General features: G+C 43.4%; 2 protein-coding genes across 10 annotated transcripts in view; one reads left to right on the top strand and one right to left on the bottom strand.

Annotated features, from left to right (window-relative positions):
* Positions 1-4,745, bottom strand: part of FBXO36 (F-box protein 36) — an 84,490-nt gene extending 79,745 nt beyond the window's left edge. Inside the window, exon 1 of the mRNA XM_088466589.1 lies at positions 4,585-4,745. Within this exon, the coding sequence (XP_088322715.1) occupies positions 4,585-4,680 (96 nt within the window). The 5' untranslated portion in view covers positions 4,681-4,745. The remainder of the gene's footprint in view (positions 1-4,584) is intronic.
* Positions 4,746-4,783: 38 nt separating this feature from the next.
* Positions 4,784-24,044, top strand: part of TRIP12 (thyroid hormone receptor interactor 12) — a 126,176-nt gene continuing 106,915 nt past the window's right edge. For 6 of the 9 annotated variants that reach the window (XM_088466586.1, XM_088466585.1, XM_088466583.1 and 3 more), the window contains exon 1: positions 4,785-5,346. The gene's annotated coding sequence lies outside the window, so the exon portion shown is untranslated. Of the gene's footprint in view, positions 5,347-5,395; positions 5,416-24,044 lie in introns of those variants that run through there. The other 3 variants (XM_088466571.1, XM_088466572.1, XM_088466575.1) reach the window with 2 other exon arrangements.

The following is a 24,044-nucleotide window of genomic DNA, read 5'->3' as shown; positions in this document are numbered from 1 at the left end:
CCTCTGTCTCAGTGTCTGTGCAACGTTACTTCTAGGTCTTTCTTGGACTCCTGCCAGATCCCTGCTGTGCCTGTGGGTTGCTGTGGACTTTGTTATATCCTTGCCCGTGTTCCAGTTGAACCTCTGACGTCAGTGACCAGCCGCACTACAGACCCCAGCATTGCCATTGACTAAGTATTGCCTTTTGCTTCACTGCTGTGGTTTTACCCTTTGCTGCACTATTTACCAGCCGCACTACAGAGCCCAGCATTACCATTGTCTAAGCATTGCCTTTTGTTTCACTGCAGTGGTTCACCCTTTGCTGCACCATTTACCTTGCCTGTTGTTTTCTTCTCTGGTGGATATTGAACTTATCTTCATCACAGTTGTCAACTGCACCGTTACAGTTACCTTGTTTGCATTACAGGGCTCAACCCTGCTCCGGGTTCCAGCCACGCTGCAGGGCTCAATCATGTCCTGGAACTACACCGCTCCACAGGGCTCAACCCTGCTTCAGTCTTCATCGCATCATAGGGCTCAACCCTGCACCATCCTCACATTACAAGGCTCAACCCTGCCCCGTCTGCCTTCGCATCACAGGGCTCAACCCTGCTCCATCTTTCTTCACGTCACAGGGCTCAACCCTGCTTCATCTTTTTCCGTATCACAGGACTCAACCCTGTATTGACTTTTACAGCATCACAGGACTTGGCCCTATTGCCAGTACTACAGGGTTATTGGACTCGGGGTCCCCTAACCCATCAGTTCTTCTGTGTTAAAGACTATATTTTGCTTGTATACCCATCATTGCATATATGAACAGCTGTGTTATTGAAACCTTAAGTGAGACATTATTATTTCTCTTGTGAATAAACCCTATTTACTTTTACCCTGTGCTACTGTGATTCCATAAAAAGATCATTCCTCAAACCACCCCAGTTTATTGTGCCTACTAGGCCTACCTCCTTCCAGGAGTCTCAAGTGTCGGCAGCCGTGACATCCATACCCCACTGTACTGAGACTCCAGTGTCCCCTGTGGAATCGGAGAAAGGGATTTAACGGTAAGTACCAAAATCCTGTTTTTTTTTCTTTGTGTAACTGTTGACTCTGACCTCTGCTTTGTCACATAATCTCAGTCTTGTCTTCTACACCTTCCAAATATTGCCAGAATACTTTCTTTGGTTACCCAAGATGCTAACAAAACTCTTATCCATTCCCCTCACCCATCTTTGCCCATTTTGATTCACTTAAAATGCTGCAGCAATACAGAGCTACCTTTCTTTTCACACCACAACAGGCTTACAACTCCGGAATAAGCTACACTGGCCACCTGTGTCCTCTAAAATAAAATCAATATTACTTCCTACCACTTTCACACCAAAATTCCGGCTCTGAGTTGGGTTAATGAACATGGTTTCAACCCGTGCTACATCTGTTTATACCTCTTTCACACCGCACATTGGACCCGGGTTATTGCCATTCATACTGCCCCCGTTTGTGACCTGCAAACCTAATAGTCATTAAAAGTGGACTTCACAGGCTCACAAAGAAGAGTAATGAAAAGTGGGCGCTTTCGATCCTACCCACTTGTAGAAGTCCCTACCATACCCAAAACCTTTAATATTAAACATTTTCTAAAAAACCCACCTCTTTAATAGAGCTTACTCCCCACACCTACCCTACCTGCTCATTGCTACCCTGCTCCCACCTACGTTATCCACATTACTGCCCCCCCCCACACACCACCCTTCTCACAACTATACTACCCATACTACTCAGCGGTTTACATATTAGTCATTAACATGAACCCCTGTCCCAGGGAGTTTACAATCTATATTCTTTTCATATACAATCCCTACCATATGTGTACACACACACATATAGACTAGGAGTTGGGTATGGGATGATGGCGCTTGGGATAACGGCGGTCACAATCCCAACACTGGCATCCCGACCAGGTTACAAAGCCAATGCCTAAAGGTAAGTACTCCTAACCCTCCCTCCCTGGTGCCTGAACCTAACCTCCCCCCTAGAGCCTAAACCTCCCCCCCTCCCAGCACCCTACAATTAACCCTCCCCCTAGTGCCTAACCCATTACCCTAACCCCAGTACTTACCTTCGGGACTCCGGCATCGGCATTCTGACCACCGGAATCCCAGCAGTTGGGATTCTAATTCATCCCTAGACTAGGGTTAATTTTTTGTCAGAAGCCAATTAATCTACCAGTATATTTTTGGTCTCTGGGAAGAAACCGAAGCACCTGGATGAAACCCATGCACAGTGGCGTCACTAGGGGGGAGTGCGAGCTGTACCGTGTGGCACCAATAGATGGTGTGACACAAAAATATCAGAGCTGCTCTGCAATTTTGGTGTCACCCCCTCGGATGGTGTCACCAAGCAGCGTTGATCCACATAGTACTTGAAGAGACTGGCCTCTCGATGCTCTGGGCAGGCCCTAAATGTGATGAGCGGTCACTCCCCCAAACCATCATAAAACTAGGCGTGGTTTTTTGAGCATGAGGCTATGCAAGGAGTACACAGACGGTGGTGTTAGAGTAAATGCACTAGGTGACACCAACCTCAGTGGCGCAACTGCCCATGCAACAAGGGGAGAACCTATAAACTTAACACAAATAGGAAATAGATAGGAATAACATCCAAGAACTCAATGTTGTGAGGTAGCAAGCTAATCATTGTGCCACCTACCCTAATGCACCTTCACACCTATCTTAATAACATTATGTACATTGGCTCCATCGTGTTGGCTTATTTTCTTATAACTGTAAAAGGCTGGTCGTGGATGGATGGTGAGGTGGATGCCAATAGATAACAGTCCCAAAATAATCCAAATCTTGACGCGTTTCGCCGCGATATAGACATATATATATAACCCACACACACATATTTGTATCATACTTGACAACTATCCCTGATTGTCAAGGATACTCCCTTAAATAGTAGCGATCTCCCTGATCGTGCCTTACCCCCATTATGTAGCTGTTAAAAAAAACAGATCTATACATTAATTTGGGGAAATTAGTATAATTTCCCTGCAATGGTTAGAAGACACAATGATCCCTATGGCTACATAACTTTTCTGAAAAGTTTTACTGTTTTTTCATCAACAAGTAGATCTTACTAACTGCTTTGGGGTTCATTTACATTTGGATGTAAGGCAATTTTATGGTACCAATCATGCAATCAGGATAGCTCTGTCAAACTCCCTGTCAGACTGCAGAGTTTTGACTATACAAATTATTAGAATAAAACAAAGATATTTATAACTTATAAATATCTTATTTGTATTATTCTGATCATTGTATAAGCAAAACTCACCAAAGTACTCACTGGAATTCATGGGAGACCAGGGATGAGGCAGTAAGAGCTCAGCCTCACCTCTGATAGCTCAGACACTGCCTAGAGTTGGGGGCTGGGCCATGAAGCAGCCAATAAAACACAGAGAAAAAGATCTAATGGAGGCATGCCTCACTGTGAGAGGGTGTGCCTTGAACTCTGATGGACAACACTGACAATCAAGTGACCAGTCCAGGAAGTACTCAGGCATCGGAGCTCAGCAGCAGCACTGAGGAGGGAAGAAAAATTGGAATATGCAGAGGAAACACACAATGGAGAAAAGGGTGAGGAGGGTCCGCTGCTAGGGGGAGATCTGTGTGTGCATGGGAGAAATCTTTTGTACTAGTGAGGAATATTATGTGCTAGTGGGAGATATGTGATATGAGGATTCTGTCTGTAAGACATCTGTGTGAGGGGGGAAATATGCGAAAGGTAGGCAGGTTCCTATATATGTAGCAGTACTCATTCACTTTAACACAGCGCTCATAGGTGTTGCTTTCTACAATCTCCCTGAAATGCATTTACAAAAGTAGGCAAGTATATATACATATATAGATATATATACACACACGGGCGTCTTAAGAGAGGAGGGGGCCCGCGTGCACTCTCCGTGCGGGGCCCCCTCCTCTCTCCCTTGTGGCCGGCAGCCGACTGACTGGCCAGCCACTGGAACATTAGTAGACTCCGGGCACTAGAGTGTGCCCGGAGTCTACTGTGCATACGCAGAACACCGGGAAAGTTTTCCATTTTCCGGTGTTCTGAGCAGCGCTGACACCCGACGCGGTACCACGGACAGGTAAGTTTAAACTAATATGGGTGTGCGGTGCGGGACCCCCCAGAACCCGGGGGCCCGTGTGCCCCGCACACACTGCACCCATTATAGATACGCCACTGTATGTATGTATATATATATATATACACTGCACAACTACTAGAAATTTGTCAGGACTGTACTATAGCTATGTGTAGGTTTCATCTTGATATGTATAATCCTATCCAACCCTATCTTTCTCTGCCTGCAGCATACACAGCCATCACAGCACATTCAGCAGCTTGGACTTATGACCGGTGTGATCCAGCAGTGGGAAGGGGGAGCTATTCATCATTTCCCCTCAGAAGAACGGCATGCTGGGACTTGTAGTTCCACCCCAGCTGTCACAAGCACATTTGCTCCCGCCCCCCACACGCACATTCTCCAGTCCGTCCCGTATCTACCGAAGCCCTCCGCCGGGCCGCTGCCCCGTCACTGACCTCGCTGCGGCTGATCAGCAGCTGATAGAAGTCCTTGCTGGGCGCCGGTGCCTGCCCGTTCCCCTCGTACAGAACCGCCGGCAACAGGGCCGCCATCTTAGACGCTTGCGCGGTTGCCAGGGAAACCGGGGCGGTTCACCCCCCCTTCCCCACAGGGATCCCTGCGCGCAGAGGCGGAGAATCTTTTCCCGAGATCCCTCCGCCTCGCAATACATCCCGAACAATAAGCAGTGGACACATAACACTTCCACCGGGGGACTCAGTCACACGGAGCGGCACACCGTGTTGTGTAACTGCCTACTCGGCAGGGGGGTGACTTTGGAGGAAATAAACCGAGTTGAACCAGCGGATGGGGTTCTGTGGGGACAGCTAACTGTACCCGAAAATCCTTTTTATTAGAGAAACCGACGGTTTATAAAAACGAAAAAGAAAAAAAAATACACCTCAGCGAGCGGACGGCAGGTTCGCCACCACATCCAGGGAGTGAGCAAGGCGCTATTCACCTCCTCACGGGGGGGAGGGGAACACGGCAGCCGTCCCCGGGAACTGCGTTTCCCCCTTTTGTAAAATAGTGCGCGGAGGGATACCGGCTAGGCCTCACTCTGACACTATGGAGTAGTGCGGTTGTAGCGGAAAGATCCAGAGCGGTAAAGTAGTGCGCGGAGGGATCTGGGCCTCGCGTTCTCAGCTGATCGGTGAGAAGCAGGAGCCGGAGAGCAGCGGAGACACCGGGCGGGGAGTGAGGTGGCGGCGGAGACAGAGGTATATGGGGCGGGCCTTGGAGGGCTGTCCGGGTGCTGATGACTACAGTAAGATGTAGCAGTGATAATGGTAGGAAGTGTACAGACATCCGTGTTATTAAGAGTGAGGGACGCCAGGCTGGCTGATGGGGTAATAATAACAACACATGTTTACAGTGCTATACAATAGGACACTAATATATATATATATCATACACACACACACTCACTACTCTGCTGCCTCTGTGCCTGATGGGCCTTGTGTCTGCCCATGTAATCAGCCTCGTAGTAGCAGGTTATTGCTGGGCCTGGAACTGCTGCTGCTGGATAAAACAGTCTCAATTAGAGGCCTATTATATATATATATATATATATATTCATTCACACACACAGAATGCGTCTATGGACGTTGCACTAGGATTAAAACACAAATCCCATTAGTATGGCCTACAGTTAAGATAATATATTTATTAAGTAGTGATCTGTGTGATTGGGTTGAGGTGCTGGTACATTTACAAATTTGTGAATAATCCATTGTTCAGAAAAGGGACACTTGTGAATTCTAATTGAATAATAAATGATAGAACAGTATATAAATAATGAAGGCACAGTCAGACCCTTGGTACAGTTTATGAGTTTGCCTTTAGGATTTATTTCACACTTGTGATTATGAATTTGTTGCTAACACATACTTGTACAGTATACTGCATAATGGTTCCTAGTCTTACTATTAGTATTTCAATAATTGCATATTGTTGTTTTATTTGTCACATTTGGGAAAAAGGTATGGCCAATATTTATTTACACCTTCGAGAGGGGTTTCTGGCACTATATAGGGAATTGCCTGGATGCACATATTGTTCTCACCCACTATGGTCATGTTTATGCATGACATCAATAAAATAATCTCTTTGTGGTTTTGATGTGGGCAGTCATAATCTATTTGGCACATATCCCCTTTATCCTAATCCTTTGCCCCCCTAAGGGGTATGTCTGGAGCTGGCTTCTTTGTCACATCCAGCTTCCTGTTATTGTTCTTGCTTTAGGATTTGGCCTAGTGACGTTATAGGTGCTCTACCTGATTCATTCCCACTTTTCTATCTCCTCACTGCTGAGCTTTACCTGGAGTGTTAGTGAGGTGACTGAGATTTAGGAAATAGCTGTTCCTGGTGTGTCATAGGGGTCAGTACAGTGTATTTGTCAGTGACCTCAGTATGTTGATTTTGGTGGAGTTCTGTATAGATTTTGGGTTATGAGTACTTTCTGTATTTGGTCTCTGATAGCAGAGAAAGCTATGGTGAAGGCCTGGTGTCTATAGGTGTTGGATATAGAGGATGCTGTCAGGCTGCAGTGTATAAAGGAATGACCTGTCAGATCTCAGTATCTCCTAAGCACACAGGCGCAGTAGGAAGGGGGGGGGGGGGAGATGGGGTTAGCCTGATCAGGCACACAGTGCTAAAAAATGAGACGTTCATTCAGGTAAACAAATGTCATACAGCGCTATTGTGTGACCAGCCCTCACAATAAGGTATTCCTGACATATACTCCAAAGAAGCACTCGTACAAATATATCACAATGGAAATGGTACAGAGGGTTTTATTTGTTCTGAAAGTCTGCCTCTTGACATTTTAGGGCCCTATTTTACTAGCAGATAAACAAACCTATATATAAGTTAATGTATTTTTTTTTTTTTGTTGAGTGAATGTGATGACTACAATAACAGGATTATGGTACAGTTCTGTATTTTCTAAATCATTTCCTAAATGTAAACAAATGTGAGGTAAATAAATGTAAATCTGTATTACAAAATATATTGCGTTTCTATTTAAATTTAGCGACAAGATAGGTTTGTATAAAACCCTAAGAAAATAACTTGTTCAATCCTATTTATTTTAGGTACCATACCGTTTTTGAAGACCTTGTACCTGATAATAAAAAAAATTGTAATTGGGTTTTTGGTTGGTCAGTGGGACAATGGTTTACCAATGTCCTTTGTGTGACTGACTTTAGTTTTTCAAAAAGTGCCTGCAAATGCCAAAATTGAAGAAAGGAAAAAAAAAACCTGCTTCTGTAAAATATTGGTTTAATCCTACTATTTATGTATAAACAAAAATAGGGTAAGAGCAACTTTTGGAACAGATGGTAAGAAAAGGTGGTGGTGGAAATTCAATTGCCAACATTGACGCAATGTACTGTTCCTGCAACAGAAAACTTACGAAGTCAGCACTATAATATGATTTGAATTTCCCCTTTAGCCTGGCAGATTTAGCTGTGGTCATGCTTCATTTTCCTTATCCCTTTTCTTAACTTGTGTTGGGTCAATTGATTGGCCAATAGATTGTGTGTACCAGCGATATGTCTGTGAACGACATAGTTCCCAGGCATATCGCGTCAGCTGTGCTGCACAGCCAGTTGCAGATATCTGCTCATTTTGCTGTGTACGGGCGGTTAGCCGACCGCACATACACTTGCTGCAGAGACTGCTGGGATGTGGGCACAGCCCGCGGCCAGATGCCGGTTGTTCAGTGTGTATGAACAACCATCATCAACAGATCACTCGATCTGCAGATATATCTGTTAGGGAATAAAGCTGGGTACACACCTTACTAATCATCAATGTACTGGGGACATGTATCAAACCTTGGAGAGAGACAAAGTACCAACCATTCAGCTTCTAACTACCATTTCACAGGCTATTTTTGAACATTGGCAGATACTGTAGAAGCTGATTGGTTAGTAATTTATCTCTCTCCAAGGTTTGATACATCTTTCCCCCCTCCTGGTCTGTTGGAGGGATTCATTTCCCAGCATTGTGCTGCAGAATGCGTTCTGAAGGGTTGTTAAGACGGAATCGGTATGATTTACTGCCGGACGCCTGTCCGACAGTTGAAATCCCGATAGCGGCTGCCCGACATGGGTCAAAATCCTGATCGTCCCTAATATAAGTATTGGCTAACCTAATTCCCTCTCCTAACCCTAACCTTCCCCCAAGTGCCTAACCCTCCCTCCCCCTAGCCTACCCTTACTGTTTTAGTGGTCACACTCTCCGACCAATCACTAAGGAGCCTATTCATCAAACGATAAGTGGCCCGGTAACCATGCGGAAACGCTAGTTTATGCATATTTAGGTTACAGGGCAATTCATCAGCTAGGGTTAGAATAGGACCACCTGACATTCAGCAAACTCCAAAAACTGAAAGTTTTCAGAGTTTGCTTGCGAGAACAAGCGCCATCTTAATTTTCCTATGGGAAGGGGTTCCAGGTATGCGAAGAGGGGTCCGAGTGGATCACTCCGCTGCCTCCTCACTACCTCCCCCGGATGCTTTGCACATGCCTGACCTTGGGTCACACATGCGTAGACGCACCGACGGGGGAGAGGTAAGTAACGCAGCTACATCTGTAGCTGCGCTACTAATCGCTGAGACGGCTGTTTTTCAGAGCAGCTGTCCCCACACTGGAACAATGATGAATTGCTCCGGTATAAAGTATTCCCTGCTGCGAGTTGGATACTTAATCATTGGGGGCCATACTGCCCCTATATATTCTCCTCTTGTAGTTTCATGTCACATGACACACACATTGGTGACTGTCGCCTTGACAGATTTAATGTTTCTAGAAAACTTTTTTTATTTTGGGGAACAGGTCTTGTTTAGTTCATCCATGTGAATTTTTCCTGTAGTTGTATGTATGTATGTATCCGTTATTTTAATGGTTTTCTATCTCAGACTTGCATAGAAAGGGGCTCATGGGTTATATACATGCTACTTAGCATGATGTATCTTAGTAACCCTGCAGTGGATAATTTGTGCAAATTTCAGAAGTCAGTGAGTCAAAACTAGATGCCAGCAAGCTCTTCTAAGAAGACTTGAGTGGTGTATTTCCACTGTCCTCATTAACAAATGACTAAAGGCAATGTAGATACTAGGGAGTATATTTACAAAAGGTTGATTCTGATTTATTTAAAATCCATGAAAATCTTTTAATATCAATGTTATGTTTCTGGTGCTGAATCACACAATTCCTAATGGACAATTTTTGGTTTTGTTTTTTAAGTATTAATGGCATTTAGCCCCAGAAACAGAACATCAATTTTTAAATTGATTAAAATCGACCTTTAGTAAATATACCCCTAGCAGTTGTTGGATGTTTGGTTCAGTAGGTAGTAGTAGGCTGATACTGCATGAATGACAGTGAGACAAAAGGTAAAAAAATTCTGCAGATCTAGAATTTTATATGAAAAAAAAAAGTAGATTTTAGTTGGACATAGATTTTAATGGGCCAGGGGACTTTATAAACTTAAGGATATTATAGGTGCTGTGCACATCAGGGTCCTTTTCCCTGAACTTGGGAGCTGGAGGGCATGTCACATGCTTGTTATGGCTACTGTGACGCTGAATCTGCCTGTGTATGTGGTCCTCTTCCATTTGTTACACTGTAGTGGAAAAGGATATTTTAACTGGAGTTTGTCCAAAAGTGCGTGTCCTCCTTAATTATAATTCACATAAGAGAGAGAGGCAATAATTGGATTAAACAAGCCCTTGCACTTTATGATTCGTGTTATACTAGTGACCATGTCCATTGACCCGCCAAATACCCCAAGCTTTTTTGTCACAAATTGAACTTTGCACAAAAAACAAACAAACAACCTTAGACTTCATAGCAACGATGAAACATGTACAGGTATATATTGTATCCTTGTTTGTATGTTTTAGGACTATGCTCCTATTTTCTTACAATGGGCGTGCATTTTTTCAACAGTCTTGATCTTGCATCTAATAACGCACCTCAGTTCTGACTGATAGAATGCAGGAATTTAAAATTACAGGGTAACTTCTTAAACTGGGTACACACTGGAGTGATGTCGGGACAATATGCTTTTTCGTAACGACATATCGCCTATATTGCTCAGTGTACGCATGATTACGCGCTCCCGCGATCGCTAGGTTTGATACTGCACATCCAATCTAGCGACTTCTCTAGCGGCCAGTGCATTGTTACGAATGACATAACGGTGATTGTTGTGTCTTTCATTAAAGTCTTTCCAGTGTGTACCTAGCTTTAAGCCTTTCTGTTTTTGTTAGTGGAAAGTAAACACTTAAGATTTGTTTAAATGCCTCCAAAAATAAGAATTCCTTTAATAGAAACCTTGCTCATTTCCATTCAGTAATGAACTAGTCTTGTACTTGGGTTTTCTTTAATCATCCCTATCCAGTATGTCATAAAAATAGTGTACCTGTCTTCTGCACACAGCGACTCAGACTCTGTGGACTGAACTGGTGTTCTATTGGCTTATTATGAACAAGTGATGTCTATTCATGTCTCAGTGATATCAATCATTTCTTAGGAATTGATAGGCTGCTATCTAACAATATGTCTAACCACAAAATGGCTGTCACCACTGTGTGTTGGCCTCAGATTATAATACATGAAGACTAAGGGATGCATTAAAGTAGTCTCCGTTAATTACCAAGGGCTAATTTATCTGCCAGGGCTATTCATTTACAGCCCAGAATCTGCAGTTAATACGGATTTCAGTATAATCCTGTGGAGGCTCGAACAGAAGTCCGCGTTAAATGCCCTCATCGTGGGTGCCGCGAATGTGTTAAACCATAGCTCTGAGAACTTATCCTGGGTCCTATGGGTTAACGTGCATTAGTGAGTAAAAGGGGCTGTAACTGAATAGCCCCGGGCGCTAAAGTCCGAGGCTACCACCCTTTTTTCAGCGCTGTAAATTACCACATGTAATTGAATTGTGCCCTAAAACTTATTGTAGTAATTAATTTCTCCTGTCACAATTTCTTATGACTTAAATATGATGAAAAGAGCAGTGATTTGTGTCAATGTGCTCAGTACTCTGACTAGGAAAGAGTTGGGCTTGATGTATTTTACAAAAGCTATTCAATTTCCAGCACGGCGATGTAGCTACCAGGTTAAGTGCCTGGAGCTATTCTAATGACATGATCACCCCTGGCACTTAAGTCAGGAGACGTTGTTTACCGCGACTAATGGCCGATTTTTAGTTGCGGTAAACATTTTCTGACTTAAGCGCCAGGTGCAATGCTGTTAGCGCATGCGATAGCACTGCAACCAGCCCTGAGGCACTAGTTAAATCGAATTTCTGCTCGCACCCTCAGGAGGGAGCGAGCAGGAATCGCTAGTCGCTGGTTTACAGTGTGGGAAATTAAATAGCTCCGGGCACCTCACCCAGAAGCTGCAATTGAATTCCATTCTAAGCATATTTCCGTTTTAGAATATAATGGGGTGGAGAAAATAGTCCGCACTTTTAATAGATTTAAAATGATTAAAAATCTGTCAACATCGATATTGTTTTTCTAGGGCTAAATGACACATTTACTAACGCACATTTTTTTAATTTTTCCTTAAGTGTTATTAAAAAAATTTTTTTTTTTTTTTTTTTAATTTAAATCCACCTTTAACAAATATACCCCTAAGTCTATAATATACATTGCAATAGGAAATATTTCCTCTTCCACCACTGTTCCTTTAATTCCTGTGAAGCCCTTGGTGTTTGCAATGTTATAAATAGAGCATCTAGCCACAATCTGCATTCAATATTTATGCTCCACGTGTGAACTTGCAGCAGACCTGACTTGATGCATTGGATACTGTCATATAGTGGAGCGTGCTGTTTTGCATTAACCCTTGTTCTGCTAGATCAGGCAGAAGTTGTACACTGCATTACTGGTGTGCTGCATTTTGATATAGATAACCAATAGGAAACCTACGACTATCAACATTCATTTATTTTATATAATATATATTTTTTTTAAGGTCTTACATTACACAGGCCTCAATGTAATGACATGATGAAACAGATGGTCAAGATGGCCCTGCCTCAGTGAGTTTACAATCTATATGGTGTGTGTAACACTTGATACATGAAGTAGTGTACCTGCTAGTCTGGAATGTGTGTAGCTTTTGCAAGGAATCAGCCACTGCTAATAAAGTAATCCTTGGCAACAGTCAGCCTCCAATATTATGTCGTTGAAATTATTAGAGTGTGTAAGTTGTTGGTTAAAGTTGCTAGTCTTCAAGTTTCCCATAATTTAAATATTTTATGGATTTATTAGGAAAATTTATATAGTTGTCATGATCAGTTCCAAAAAAAGTTGTTTTTGAGCACATGGATTCCAGCAAATCACTGTGTAAGCAAACAAGGGAATAATGGATTTATGCTGCAGAGGCCTGCTTTAGTCACTGTCGTTTGGGCACCCAAACAAGGACTTCTCGCACATTTTTGCTTGCTACCTCTGGAGCGTGCGAGCAGAAATGCGTGCAGCCACGGCTGTTCGCCCCCGAACGGAGCAACAATTGAATTGCTCTGTCTGGCGCCCGTTAGGAAAGTGTTGCGATTAAAACAATTGGTTCGCCCCCTTGGAATCTCACCAAGGGCCAAATTCAGTTAGCCGGGGCTTATTTCTCAGTCATCCACCAGAGGACACTGGAGTGCAAGACACTGGGGTATAGACTGGTGGATGAGTGGAGCTGGCACTTTAAATTTCTAAGTGTGAGTGACTCCTCCCCCTCTATTCCCCCAGAAGCCCTAGTTTTAGATTTGTGCCCGAGAGAGCCGGTCACATTGGGCTGAACTTAGCCCAAACTTAGTATTTTATTTTCATTTTTTTTATAGCTCCCCAATATGGATCCATCTGGCCATCCGACAGGTGTATGTTGCTCGTGCCCGGTCTTTGCCGGTTTTCTATTCTGCACTTGGCGGTGGGTCTTCTTGGGCTGCCTGTGACTGTGCCTCAGCAACTTCGTTTTTGTGCCGGTCCAAGGTCCGCATTTTCTGTTGGTTTCTATTCTTTTGTTATCCTTCCGACCTCAGAAGCTACTTTTGGTCACAGGGTTTTGCGGGTTACTCAGGGCTCTTCCACCCGGGGGGAGTATAACTTTTGGACGTCCCCAGTGTCCCCTAGTGGATGAAGGAGAAAATAGGATTTTGGTACTTACCAGTAAAATCCCTTTTTCTCTGATTCCACAGGGGACACTGGGCGCCCTCCCAGCACGGAAGGGAGAGACCTGACATTTTTACCTTTAAAAAAAATTTAAATTTTTTTACGCACTTATCACCTACTCAGGGGCTGTGAACTAAAAGCTGAGTGAAACTCCCGTTAATAGCCATGTTGACTTAATGCGGATTTCTAATTGAATAGGATAAAAGTGTTGGATGCAACTTTTTCAGTCGCATTAAGCAATTTATGGCAAAGTCAGGACTATCAATTCTGTCTCAAGTATGAGTATGCTTTTCTTTTTCTCTAGGAAACCTAATACTTTTATTATTTATTACCAGTTATTTATATAGCGCGCACATATTCCGCAGCGCTTTACAGAGCATATTTAGACACTCACATCCGTCCCTGCCCCAGAAGAGCTTATAATCTATATTCCCTATCACATGTATATGCACAAACATACAAACTAGGGTTAATTTTTGGTGGGAGCCAATTAACTTGCCAGTATATTTTTGGAGTGTGGGAGGAAACCCACGCCAGCACAGGGAGAATATACAAACTCCACACAGTTAGGACCATAGTGGGAAGCGTTACTTGTTTGAAAGGACCTCTGTATAAATTTGTCAAATTTCGAACAAGCCGCAGAAGATGTCATCAATCTATAGTTGCCCCATAAGGAAGCTAAACAGGTACTGTATTCCTCAGGGAATCAGTATAACATAAAGTGCTGAAAATCATGCAATGTTTAGTGGACTTAATGTCAGATCTCTGTTATGTTCCAGAAGCGAGGGATAAGTATGCTACTCATTACTAGATTTGTAGTGCTGGAATAATTTTATAAAATGGCTTTAGGGGCTCAGTTTACTACAGATGTATTGTGCATATCTTGTAGCCTATCCCAGGATGGAGATTACACAGAGAGCATACAATGTAATTTCTATGTTTGCTTTCTATTTTAAGAAAACTGGAAAATCATATATCTCAAATAATGTGTTCTACTTCTCTATTGGCAGGGAATAAGTTATTAATTCACAATATAGAGTAAAGACCCAGAGTGCTGCTTATTGTTGGCAGGTGTGTATAACCATTACAGACAAGGCACCAGGGCACTATACTGGATTAGTATGAGTAACCGCAATTTGGAGATATACAGTCGGGTGCATAAATATTGGGACATTGACAGAATTTTCATATTTTGGCCTCTATTCACCACCATAATGGCTTTGATATGTAACAAACAAGATGTGCTTTAACTGCAGACTTTCAGATTTAATTTGAGGGTAATTACATTCAAATCAGGTGAACGGTGTAGGAATTACACTGGTTTCTATATGTGCCTCCCACTTTTTAAGGGGCCAAAAGTAATGGGACAAACTATACAATCCTAAAATATAACTTTCACTTTTTAATACTTTGGGCGGAATTCAATTGATTATTCCCCCCTTCGCACCCGACGGAGCTATTCTATTATTGCTCCTGTCGGGTGCGATCAGCTGCTAGCGCTCAATTTCAGCTCGCAGCCCCAGGGTTAGCTGTTTTACGCGGCTAAACCCGACCACTTTGGGTACGATCAGTGTGAAACGCTGGCACAATTGAATAGCTGCCCGCGATCTCCTGTCACTTTAGACGGGAGATGTGGGCCGCGAAATCAATTGAATTCCGCCCTTTGTTGCAAATCCTTTGCAGGCAATTACAGCCTGAAGTCTGGAATGCATAGACATCACCAGACGCTGGGTTTCATCCCTGGTGATGCTCTGCCAGGCCTCTACTGCAAATGTCTTCAGTTCCTGCTTGTTCTTGGGGCATTTTCCCTTCAGTTTTGTCTTCATCAAGTGAAATGCATGCTCAATCGGATTCAGGTCAGGGGATTGACTTGGCCATTGCATAACATTACACTTTTTAGCCTTAAAAAAACTTTGGTTGCTTTAGCAGTATGCTTCGGGTCATTGTCCATCTGCACTGTGAAGCGCCGTCCAATGAGTTCTGAAGCATTTGACTGAATATGAGCATATAATATTGCCCGAAACACTTCAGAATATTTATGCGCCTGACTGTATATAAAATTACTCACACACCGATCAGTCATTTATATCTAATATTCGCTAATTTTAGATATGTCCCCTCTTGCCGCCAAAATGGCTCTTTTGAGATATGAACTCCACAAGACCTCAGAAGGTGTCCTGTGGTTTCTGGGATGTTTGTAGCAGATCCTTTAAGTTCTGTAAGTTGCTAGGTGGGGGTCTCCATGGCTTGAACTTGCTTTTCCTCCACATCCAACAGAAGCTTGATCGGATTGAGATCTGTGGAATTTAGGGGCAAGGTCAACACCTTCAACTATTTGTCATGTTCCTCAAACCATTCCTGAACAATGTTTTTTTTTTTTGGCAATGTGGTAGGGAGCATTATCCTTCTGAAATAGGCCACTGCCATCAGGGAATACCGTTGCCATGAAGGGGTGTACCTAGTCTGCAGCAATGATTAGGTAGGTGGTACGTGTCAAAGTGACATCCGTATGAATGCCAGTGCAGAACATTGCCCAGAGAATCCCACTGCCGACTTGACTTCCTACCATAGTGCATCCTGGTGCCATCTCTTCCACAGGTAACCGACACACAGGCATCCAGCTGTTCACATGATGTAAAAGAAAACTTAATTCATCAGACCAGGCCACCTTCTTGTAGTATTCTATGATCTAGTTCTGACTCTCACGTGCCCATTGTTCACTCTTTTGGCAGTGAACAGTGGTCAGCTTGGGCAGTCTGACTGGCCTGCAATTTCGCAGCCCCATAGGCCTTTCTATCAAAGCCAGCATTAACTTTTTCAACTATATGTACTCCAGCAGCTCTTCTATGGGATAGGACCAGACAGGCTAGCCTTCACTCCTTGCACACATCGGTGAGCTTTGCACGCCCATGACCCTGTCGCCGGTTCACTGTTTGTCCTTCCTTGGACTACTTTTGGTAGATACTAATTACTGCATACAGGGAACAACCCACAAGACCTGCTGTTTTTTGGAGATGCTCTGACCCAGTTGTCTAGCCATCACAATTTGTCTGTTGTCGCCCATTTTTCCTGCTTCCAACACATCAGCTTCCACCCCTCGACATGGGCCATTGTAACAAGTAATGTTATTCACTACACCGGTCAGTGGTTTTAATGTTATGGCTGATAGAGATGTGTATTTGGCTGTTTAGCTCCCGGCACGTTGGTTGTCAGGAGCTGTACTTTATTTTGATCACACTGGTGCCCGGGCCGGCAACCATACCAGCACAGGGGCTGCAGGCTCAATCGTGCCGAACCCAATTGTTTTGCTGGGTACTCTCAGCCCACAAGACCGAATTTGCCCACACCTGCTGTACACATTGAGCTATTTTAGCTCAGTGTGTACTTGTGTGTGTGTGTGTGTGTGTGTGTGTATACCCGTCACAACCCGTGCAGTTCCTCTTTCCTGCCTGGGGTGTCACTCACTGCTCTGGTGCTTCTACAGTAGCACACACTGGTCTGTATATCAGAAGCTTGTTGCATCAGCTGAGTGTGCTAGAAGCACCAGAGCAGAGAGCGACACACCAGGCTGGACAGAGGTACTCTATGGCTTGTGACAAATGCAGGGTGCTAGACTGAACATGTATATGCACACACCATCACAATATTGCGATCCCTGTGAATTTCCACCTTGAGCACTGTATTTACTATACTCCAACAAATTGTACACCTAAATGCACACGTGTGTATGTATGTGTATATAGATATTTACATATATATGTATGTATGTATGTTGAGTCTCCCATATTCAAATATGCTGGAATATTCCGAAACACAGAATAATTTTGGCATGACTGAGATGATGAAACCCTTGATTTCTGATGGTTCAATGTACACAAACTTTGTCTAAGGTACAAATTATTAAAAATATTGTATAAATTACCTTCAGGCTGTGTGTATATGAAACATAAATGAATTTCATTTCTGTACACAAACTTTGTTTGAGCCACAAAATTATTGGAAATATTGTATGATTACCTGCAGGCTGTGTGTATAAGATGTATATAACCCATAAATGCATTCTGTGTGTATATTGCGGTCCCATTCCCAAGGTATTTCATTATGATATGCAATTATTCCAAAATACGGAATATTCCGTTATCCAAAATGCCCCTGGTCCCAAGCATTTTGGTTTATGGGAGACTCAACCTGTATATAATATCCAACCGGCGGCGCTCCAACAAATAAGACCTATGCAGGTATGTAGACCCACGTTTCAATGCTCTATTTCGGCATTTTCATATTAGTGTGTGTTTGTGTACAATTTGTTAGAGCATAGTAAATACAGTGCTCGAGGTGTAAATTTAGAGGTGGTGACATGGACACTGTAAGTAAATACCATTTGGTGGCTAGACAATTAAATCTGTAGCATATATGGCCATACATCATACTTCTGTATGTCAGCCCACTTTACTTCAACACACGTGCTTAGAGATCCCTTTGAAAGATGGTGTGCCCTATTTTACTCTAAGTAAATTAAATGTATTTTGCTTCTTAAATGGCTTGTTCTAATTTCCTAGTGAACACAATATGTACAATCCTATTCATCAGCAGCATAGAGTGCTTTTATTCTGCTAGATTAGCTGTTAATGTTGCCTTATTTCTTCCTGTCCCCTACATGCTCTACACATCTTTTAGTCAATTTACTATCTCTACTGCTCGGTCAAGTTTCTCCTTTCAAACAAAAACCTGTGTACACAGATGCTGGAAAGGGAGGGAGGGAGATGGCCGCCACCGTCACCTGGATTACTCACACTGTCAGACATGTTTGCTGGGGGAATTCCGGGTGAGAAAGCTTGGTGCCCTTGAACTGTAAAAGGGCCTCGTATACACAGACGTTTTAAACATTGTTGGATTAAAGCAGAGACAAAACCTAACACTCCTTTTCACAGTGCATTTGAAATATGTTCATAATGTGCTAAAGAATGCATTGCAGAGCTTCCCTGCAGTGTTCACTGCAGAAAAATGCAAGTCAAATGCAGAATTTAGCAAGCACGAAGTATAATTCTCGTAGAACTTCTTCAGAAGAGGAGTACGCAAGAGGTTAGTTCTAATCTAACTCAAAACAGTAAATGTCAGTCTGGCAAATACTGAGATGCCCTTCAGGAGTAGCATTGCTGTAGCAGGATACTGCATCTAGCAAACTATTGTTGCTGTAGTCTGGGAGTGTAGTGAAGGCCACCACTTGTTGGTGGTAGAGGATGTAATTCTTAGGAGGACAAATGGTGTTATATGTCGTCACCTTTCATGAGCATTGAACAGTTTGTGGTCTCACGGGTACTAGGGTTTGACATGCTGTGGTTTTGGGGCCCAATGTACATGGTATATAACTATGCATAATAAATAGAAAATGAGCAGCACTGAAATTCTATATTGAAATAAAAATAAGCCTAAATTATATAAACTGATGGCTTCTACTTAAATTGAAACGTTTACATTGATTTAGAGCATTACTGCCTATTTCTATATACAAATCCTGTGAGCGCCGCTGATCATCGTATCCTCCTATCTACTACAAGCTTCAGAGGGCACCCAGACCAGTTGTTTAAGGGCAGGGGTGGGCTGCTTCTTGCCCACCTCTGGTTTAGGGATTGAGTGTATGTTGCATAGTGCAGTCCGTTGAATTTTATGACTGCATGATGTAACATGATCTCCGATGCACGGGAACATTGTGCTGCATCTTAAACCCAAGAGAATATTTTGGGTCAGGGTTTTTTTGGCCTGTAGTTAGTTAGGCCTGCATCATAGTTATGGTCATCATCGTAATGAATCGTAGGGCTCGATTCAATTTAGTGCGACGCTGAATAGCCCCGGGACTGAGCCCTAGGAGCTATTCAATTCAGTGCGCGGTTTGCTCCCACACTTGCCAGTTAAGTCGTAGAATGCCGCTTCTTGTGACTTAACCTGAGTGTTTAATCGCAAGCATCGGCATTCTCCGACTAAAGTGCCGGACGCTAGGCTGTTGGCACCACTCTAAGCCGGAAAACAGCCTCGTGGCCGGCACTTTAGTCGGATTTTTCCACCCACCCTCAGGTGAAGAAATCCTGAGGGTGCGCCCGGCGTCTATTCTCCGGCGGTCTATTCTCCGGCGGTGACCGGGTCACCGCATATTTCTCCCCCGCGGGACACTGTGACCCGCGGGTGAAGATGGCACCCGCAGGGCGCTATTTGCCCTTCTTCTGCAGGGCAGGGTGCTTTTTGCCCTCCAGAAGGAGGGCAGGGCACTGCGTCCCGCTAAAACAGCCTAGCGGGAACGCTAGGTATGTTAAGGAAAGTGACCTTGACAACCAAAAGGTTGAAAAAAATTTTTAGTGCAGGTTTACAACAGCAAATTTCTGATGCTATGGGATATGACACCATATTTCCTTCTTTGCACTATTTGTTTATGTCCTCCCCTCTTCCTAATTTAGGGATGGGGCAGATTTGCTCCTGGACAAACCATAATGAAGTTCATGGGGTGCAAATGTATCTGATACCCCATTAAGACATACGACCCGGGAATTTCTCCCGTGCAAATTCCCGGGTATTTCATCGAGATCCCCCTTTCACACTACAGCTTTTACCTGGGAAATTCCCGGGTAGACCCCTTTCAGACATAAGCAGAGTTTTTCTGTTTTCTATACAGAAAATCAGTTTTCTCATTTAAAGTGGATACTTTCTGGCACACATTAATAAAGTCATGCAACATTAATTCAACGGTGTAACTTAAAAAAAAAAATTATTGCCACTCCTCCTGTTCCCTCTCCTGTCCTCCTCACCAATTCTAGATCGCGGTTCAGTTGCAATATGTCCGGTGTCTCTCCTGTCTCTTCGCCTGCTGCTTATGTCCATGCATCAGGCAGCCGTGGCTGGCCAATCAGGAGCTGTTTGAAGCCCGGGAGTAAATTCCCGGGTAGCACCATTCAGACATGAGCAGAGTAATTTCCCGGGACTTAAGTCCTGGGAAATTCCCTGATCGATTGAAGGGTCGGCTATCCGTGGAACATGTTCCCGGGTAGGTACCTTTCAGACATAGGCGACATCCCAGGTATTTGGCCGAGGCAGGCTAAATTCCCGGGAATCGCCGTATGTCTGAAAGGGGTAGTATTTGCCAGTGCAGGATTGTAGCTGTTGAGCAAGATTGTCTGTGTAGAGGTTGTATGTAGTTTTTTAGTTGTGTACTATAGTGGTGAAAAATGTATAGGAGGCAAAGTCATTAAGAGGTAGCGTCTCTATTACGTGCGCACATTGTTATGCTGAAACTGGGAAGAGCCCCCCCCTTAAACTGTCGCCACAAAAGTTGGTAGTGCACAGTTCTCTAGAATGATCCTGTATGCTCTAGCAAAGGGGTGGCCAATAAGCACCCGAACCCCAAACTGTTGTAGAACTACACATCCCAGCATGCCCCGCCACTTTTTTGCTATTTGGCTATGCTAAAACTGTTGCAAGGACAACTGCTGTAGGGCCGCTTATTGCCCACCCCTGCTTAGCATTAAGATTTTCTTTCATAGCACTTGGTCTGACTACTCCCCATTTTCAGTAAATATTTAATCTTCTTTTTCCCGTACTCGCTCACCTACTTGGCACCTGTTAAACTGTCATACAATCACAACTGGCCTCTTATATTAAAGATTATTTCTCGCTTAACTCCAGTCCTACTACTCCACGCCAGCTACTTGGGGACGCTCATAAAGCAGTGATTCGGAAGGCCAGGACTAAGACTCCTTTAACTTATGGATCTTGTTGCTCAATTAGATAGTCTTCCGCCAAACCTGAGGTTTTATGGAGTTTATCATAAACTTATAGCTGCTAGAGGGGAACGTCGCTTTTGCTGTGAGAAGAAGGCCGAGTCTTCTCTTTTAAGTGGCTTAGCCAAACGCCTTTTATGAAAAAGGCGATAAAGCTGATAGGATACTGGCATCCAGACTACGTTCTAAACTTTCGCAGAATAATGTTCTAACCATTAAATGTCATTACCGAGAATTTGTTAAGGATCCCTCACTTTTCACTGAGGAGTTTCGAAAATTCAATGCTAGGTTATACAACCTTTTTTTGTTTTCCTCGGATAGCTCCCCCCTTTCTGGGGTCTCTATACTGAACTTCTTAACCAGCTGCCATCTCCTTAAATTGTCCCCCTCTGCTCTTCAGTCGTTGTGTCACAATCGAGCAGGAGATTTCGGAAGGGATGGATTCACGGCCACCTATTATAAATCCTTTAACTCTCTATATTGTCCCCATCTCTTGCGGAGGTGTTCAATAGTGTGATGTCTGGGGGGTTCTTTCTTCAAGGAGGCCCTAGAGGCTAAGATCATTGTTATTCCCAAAGAAGGGAAGGACACCTCCAACTGTGCCCATTACAGACCCGTCTCGCTGTTGAACACTGACATCAAGATATACACGAAGATTTTTGCCAATCGTTTGAACTCCGTATTGCCCAACCTGGTCCATTACGACCAGTTTGGTTTCTTTCCAGGGAGGCAGGCCCGTGACGACCAGGCGAGTGATTAGTCTCATTCCCTCAATTAATTGCACCCGCATTCAGCCCTTGTGCTCTCTTTGGACGCTGAGAAGGCCTTCGACCGGATTAGCTGGCCCTTTATGGTCTAAACATTAAGAGCCTTTCTATCCTTCCCAAACTCTTTCAGATCTTATCCGACTATGGTTTGCTCTCTGGCTATAAGAGCAACTTTTCTGAAACTGAGTCCCTCGCCCTCAATATCTTTCACGGCCCTAAACCTCCTGTGTCACAACTGTAATTTTGCCTGGCGCTCCTCTAAAATCAAATACCTGGGAGTCTTTATAACTAGTAGGTACAATACCTTGTATACAGCAAATGTTCCCCCCACCCCCTTCCCCCTATGCTTAAAGCCAGTAAGCTAGACCTCCTTCGTTGGAGGAATCTCATTATTTCCTGACTGGGCAGGATAGTGACAGTTAAGAAGAACCTTTTTTGTCCAATTTGTATGGACATCTAAACCTCCACGTATTGGCTTTCTCACTCTCCGCCGCCCCACTACCAATGGTGGCAATGGATTCCCAGATGTTACTTTTTATTACTATGCTACCCATTTAAGTCAGGCAATTGCCTGGTTTGCTTTTTCCTCAGATACCAGAAGTGGAAGCTAACTCGTGTGGTATCCCCTTTGTGTCCCCCATTGTAGGACTGGCTGCGTCTGACAGACCCAAGTCTGCTCGTTCACACCCGGTTATAACCTTTACATGCCCTATTTGGGATAACTGTAAAACTCGCTACAAAGTTACTGCCTATCCTTCCCCCACTGCCCCTGTGTGGTTTAACCCTGCATTTCCCCTGTAGCTGCGCCTCTCTGGGTTCCCTACAAAGTAAGTTTAGCATACCTTCTGTTACCTCTTTTACTTACTTTCAAGTTCAACATTTTATCAACACTCTCCCCCTTAGCTCTATAAACAGATCCTTAACTTCAGTTGAGTCTCTGTGCCTCCGTAATCCCCTTATATCTGTTTTACAATATCTTGCGTAATATTAATTCCCCGACATTCCGGGCAATGAACTCCAGTGGGAAAAGGATCTAGGTAGCCCACCTGATGCGGACACATGGTTTGTGGTACGGGAAAGGGTATCCAGGTCCTCCTTTTTTTTTTTTTCCTCCTCAATTAAGGAAAATGCATACAATATATATTATAGATGGTACCTGGTGCCTGCTCGTTTACTCTGAATGTATAAATCAGTGTTGGAGAGGTGGGTACTTGCTTACATATATGATGATCTTGCCCTAAGAGTTCTGTTCTGGGATGGGGTTGCCCATCTTCTGTCAGATGTTTTTAAGGTACCTTTGACTAAGTCCCCTTGGTCTTTTCTCCTTCAAAGTTCACCTGAGGGCCTTACCAAGCAAGCCAATAAGCTCTCTTTACATATTTTAAATTCTGCTCGATGCTTAATTGCAAGACAGTGGAAGTGCATTGACCCTCCTCCTCGTCAGCAACTCATCAATAAAATCTGCATGTGGCAGCCATGGAGAAAATATCTGCTTGCCTTCACAACACCTCCCTTAAGGTTCTTATGGTTTGGGGCGACTGGTTTCTATATAATAACACCAGGCTACATCAGACCCTGTCCTCTGGCTTTTCGGACCTTACCACTTCCCCACTCTACCATGGTGATTTAACTTATTTTAGGGCTTTTTGCTTACACTCCCTTTAATTTGTAGCATTGAATTGGATTAGGCCTCTTCTTTATTTCCTATGTCCTGTCTTTACTACTTTCTCTTCCCTTCCTCTTCTATCTCCTATTTCTTCCTTCTTTCTCCCATGTTTTTAAGATATCTTTTTTTGTACTCACTTTCTGTTCTGTATTATATATTGTTTCATTTTAATGTGTTTTGGTACCTGGCGGTTTTTCTTTTTTTTTCTCTATATTTGCTTTTAGATCACTCTATTGTTTGTTAGATCTGTATTTTTATATTTGTATGCAACTCCACATATTTTTGTTTTGTTGTATACTAAATAGATTTTCTTATGTGCCACTGCATATATTTTTGTATTTTTCACAACATTAAAAATAAATACGTTTTAAAAAAAATAAAAAAATAATTCCTTTCACTTGAACCACGGGGCTAAGACCAAACCATGAAACCTTGATTGAAGTGCTCATCTTACCTGGTACTGCAACATAATGTGACCACCAGAAACTTTTCCAGCACTCAGGTCAGTAGATGTCTTTAGGCTGGTGATACGTGTTCTGTT

This window comes from Taudactylus pleione, unplaced genomic scaffold (assembly GCF_031769625.1).
Source record: "Taudactylus pleione unplaced genomic scaffold, aTauple2 ptg000066l, whole genome shotgun sequence".
Lineage (NCBI taxonomy): Eukaryota > Metazoa > Chordata > Amphibia > Anura > Myobatrachidae > Taudactylus > Taudactylus pleione.
This window is presented reverse-complemented; position numbering and strand designations above follow the sequence as displayed.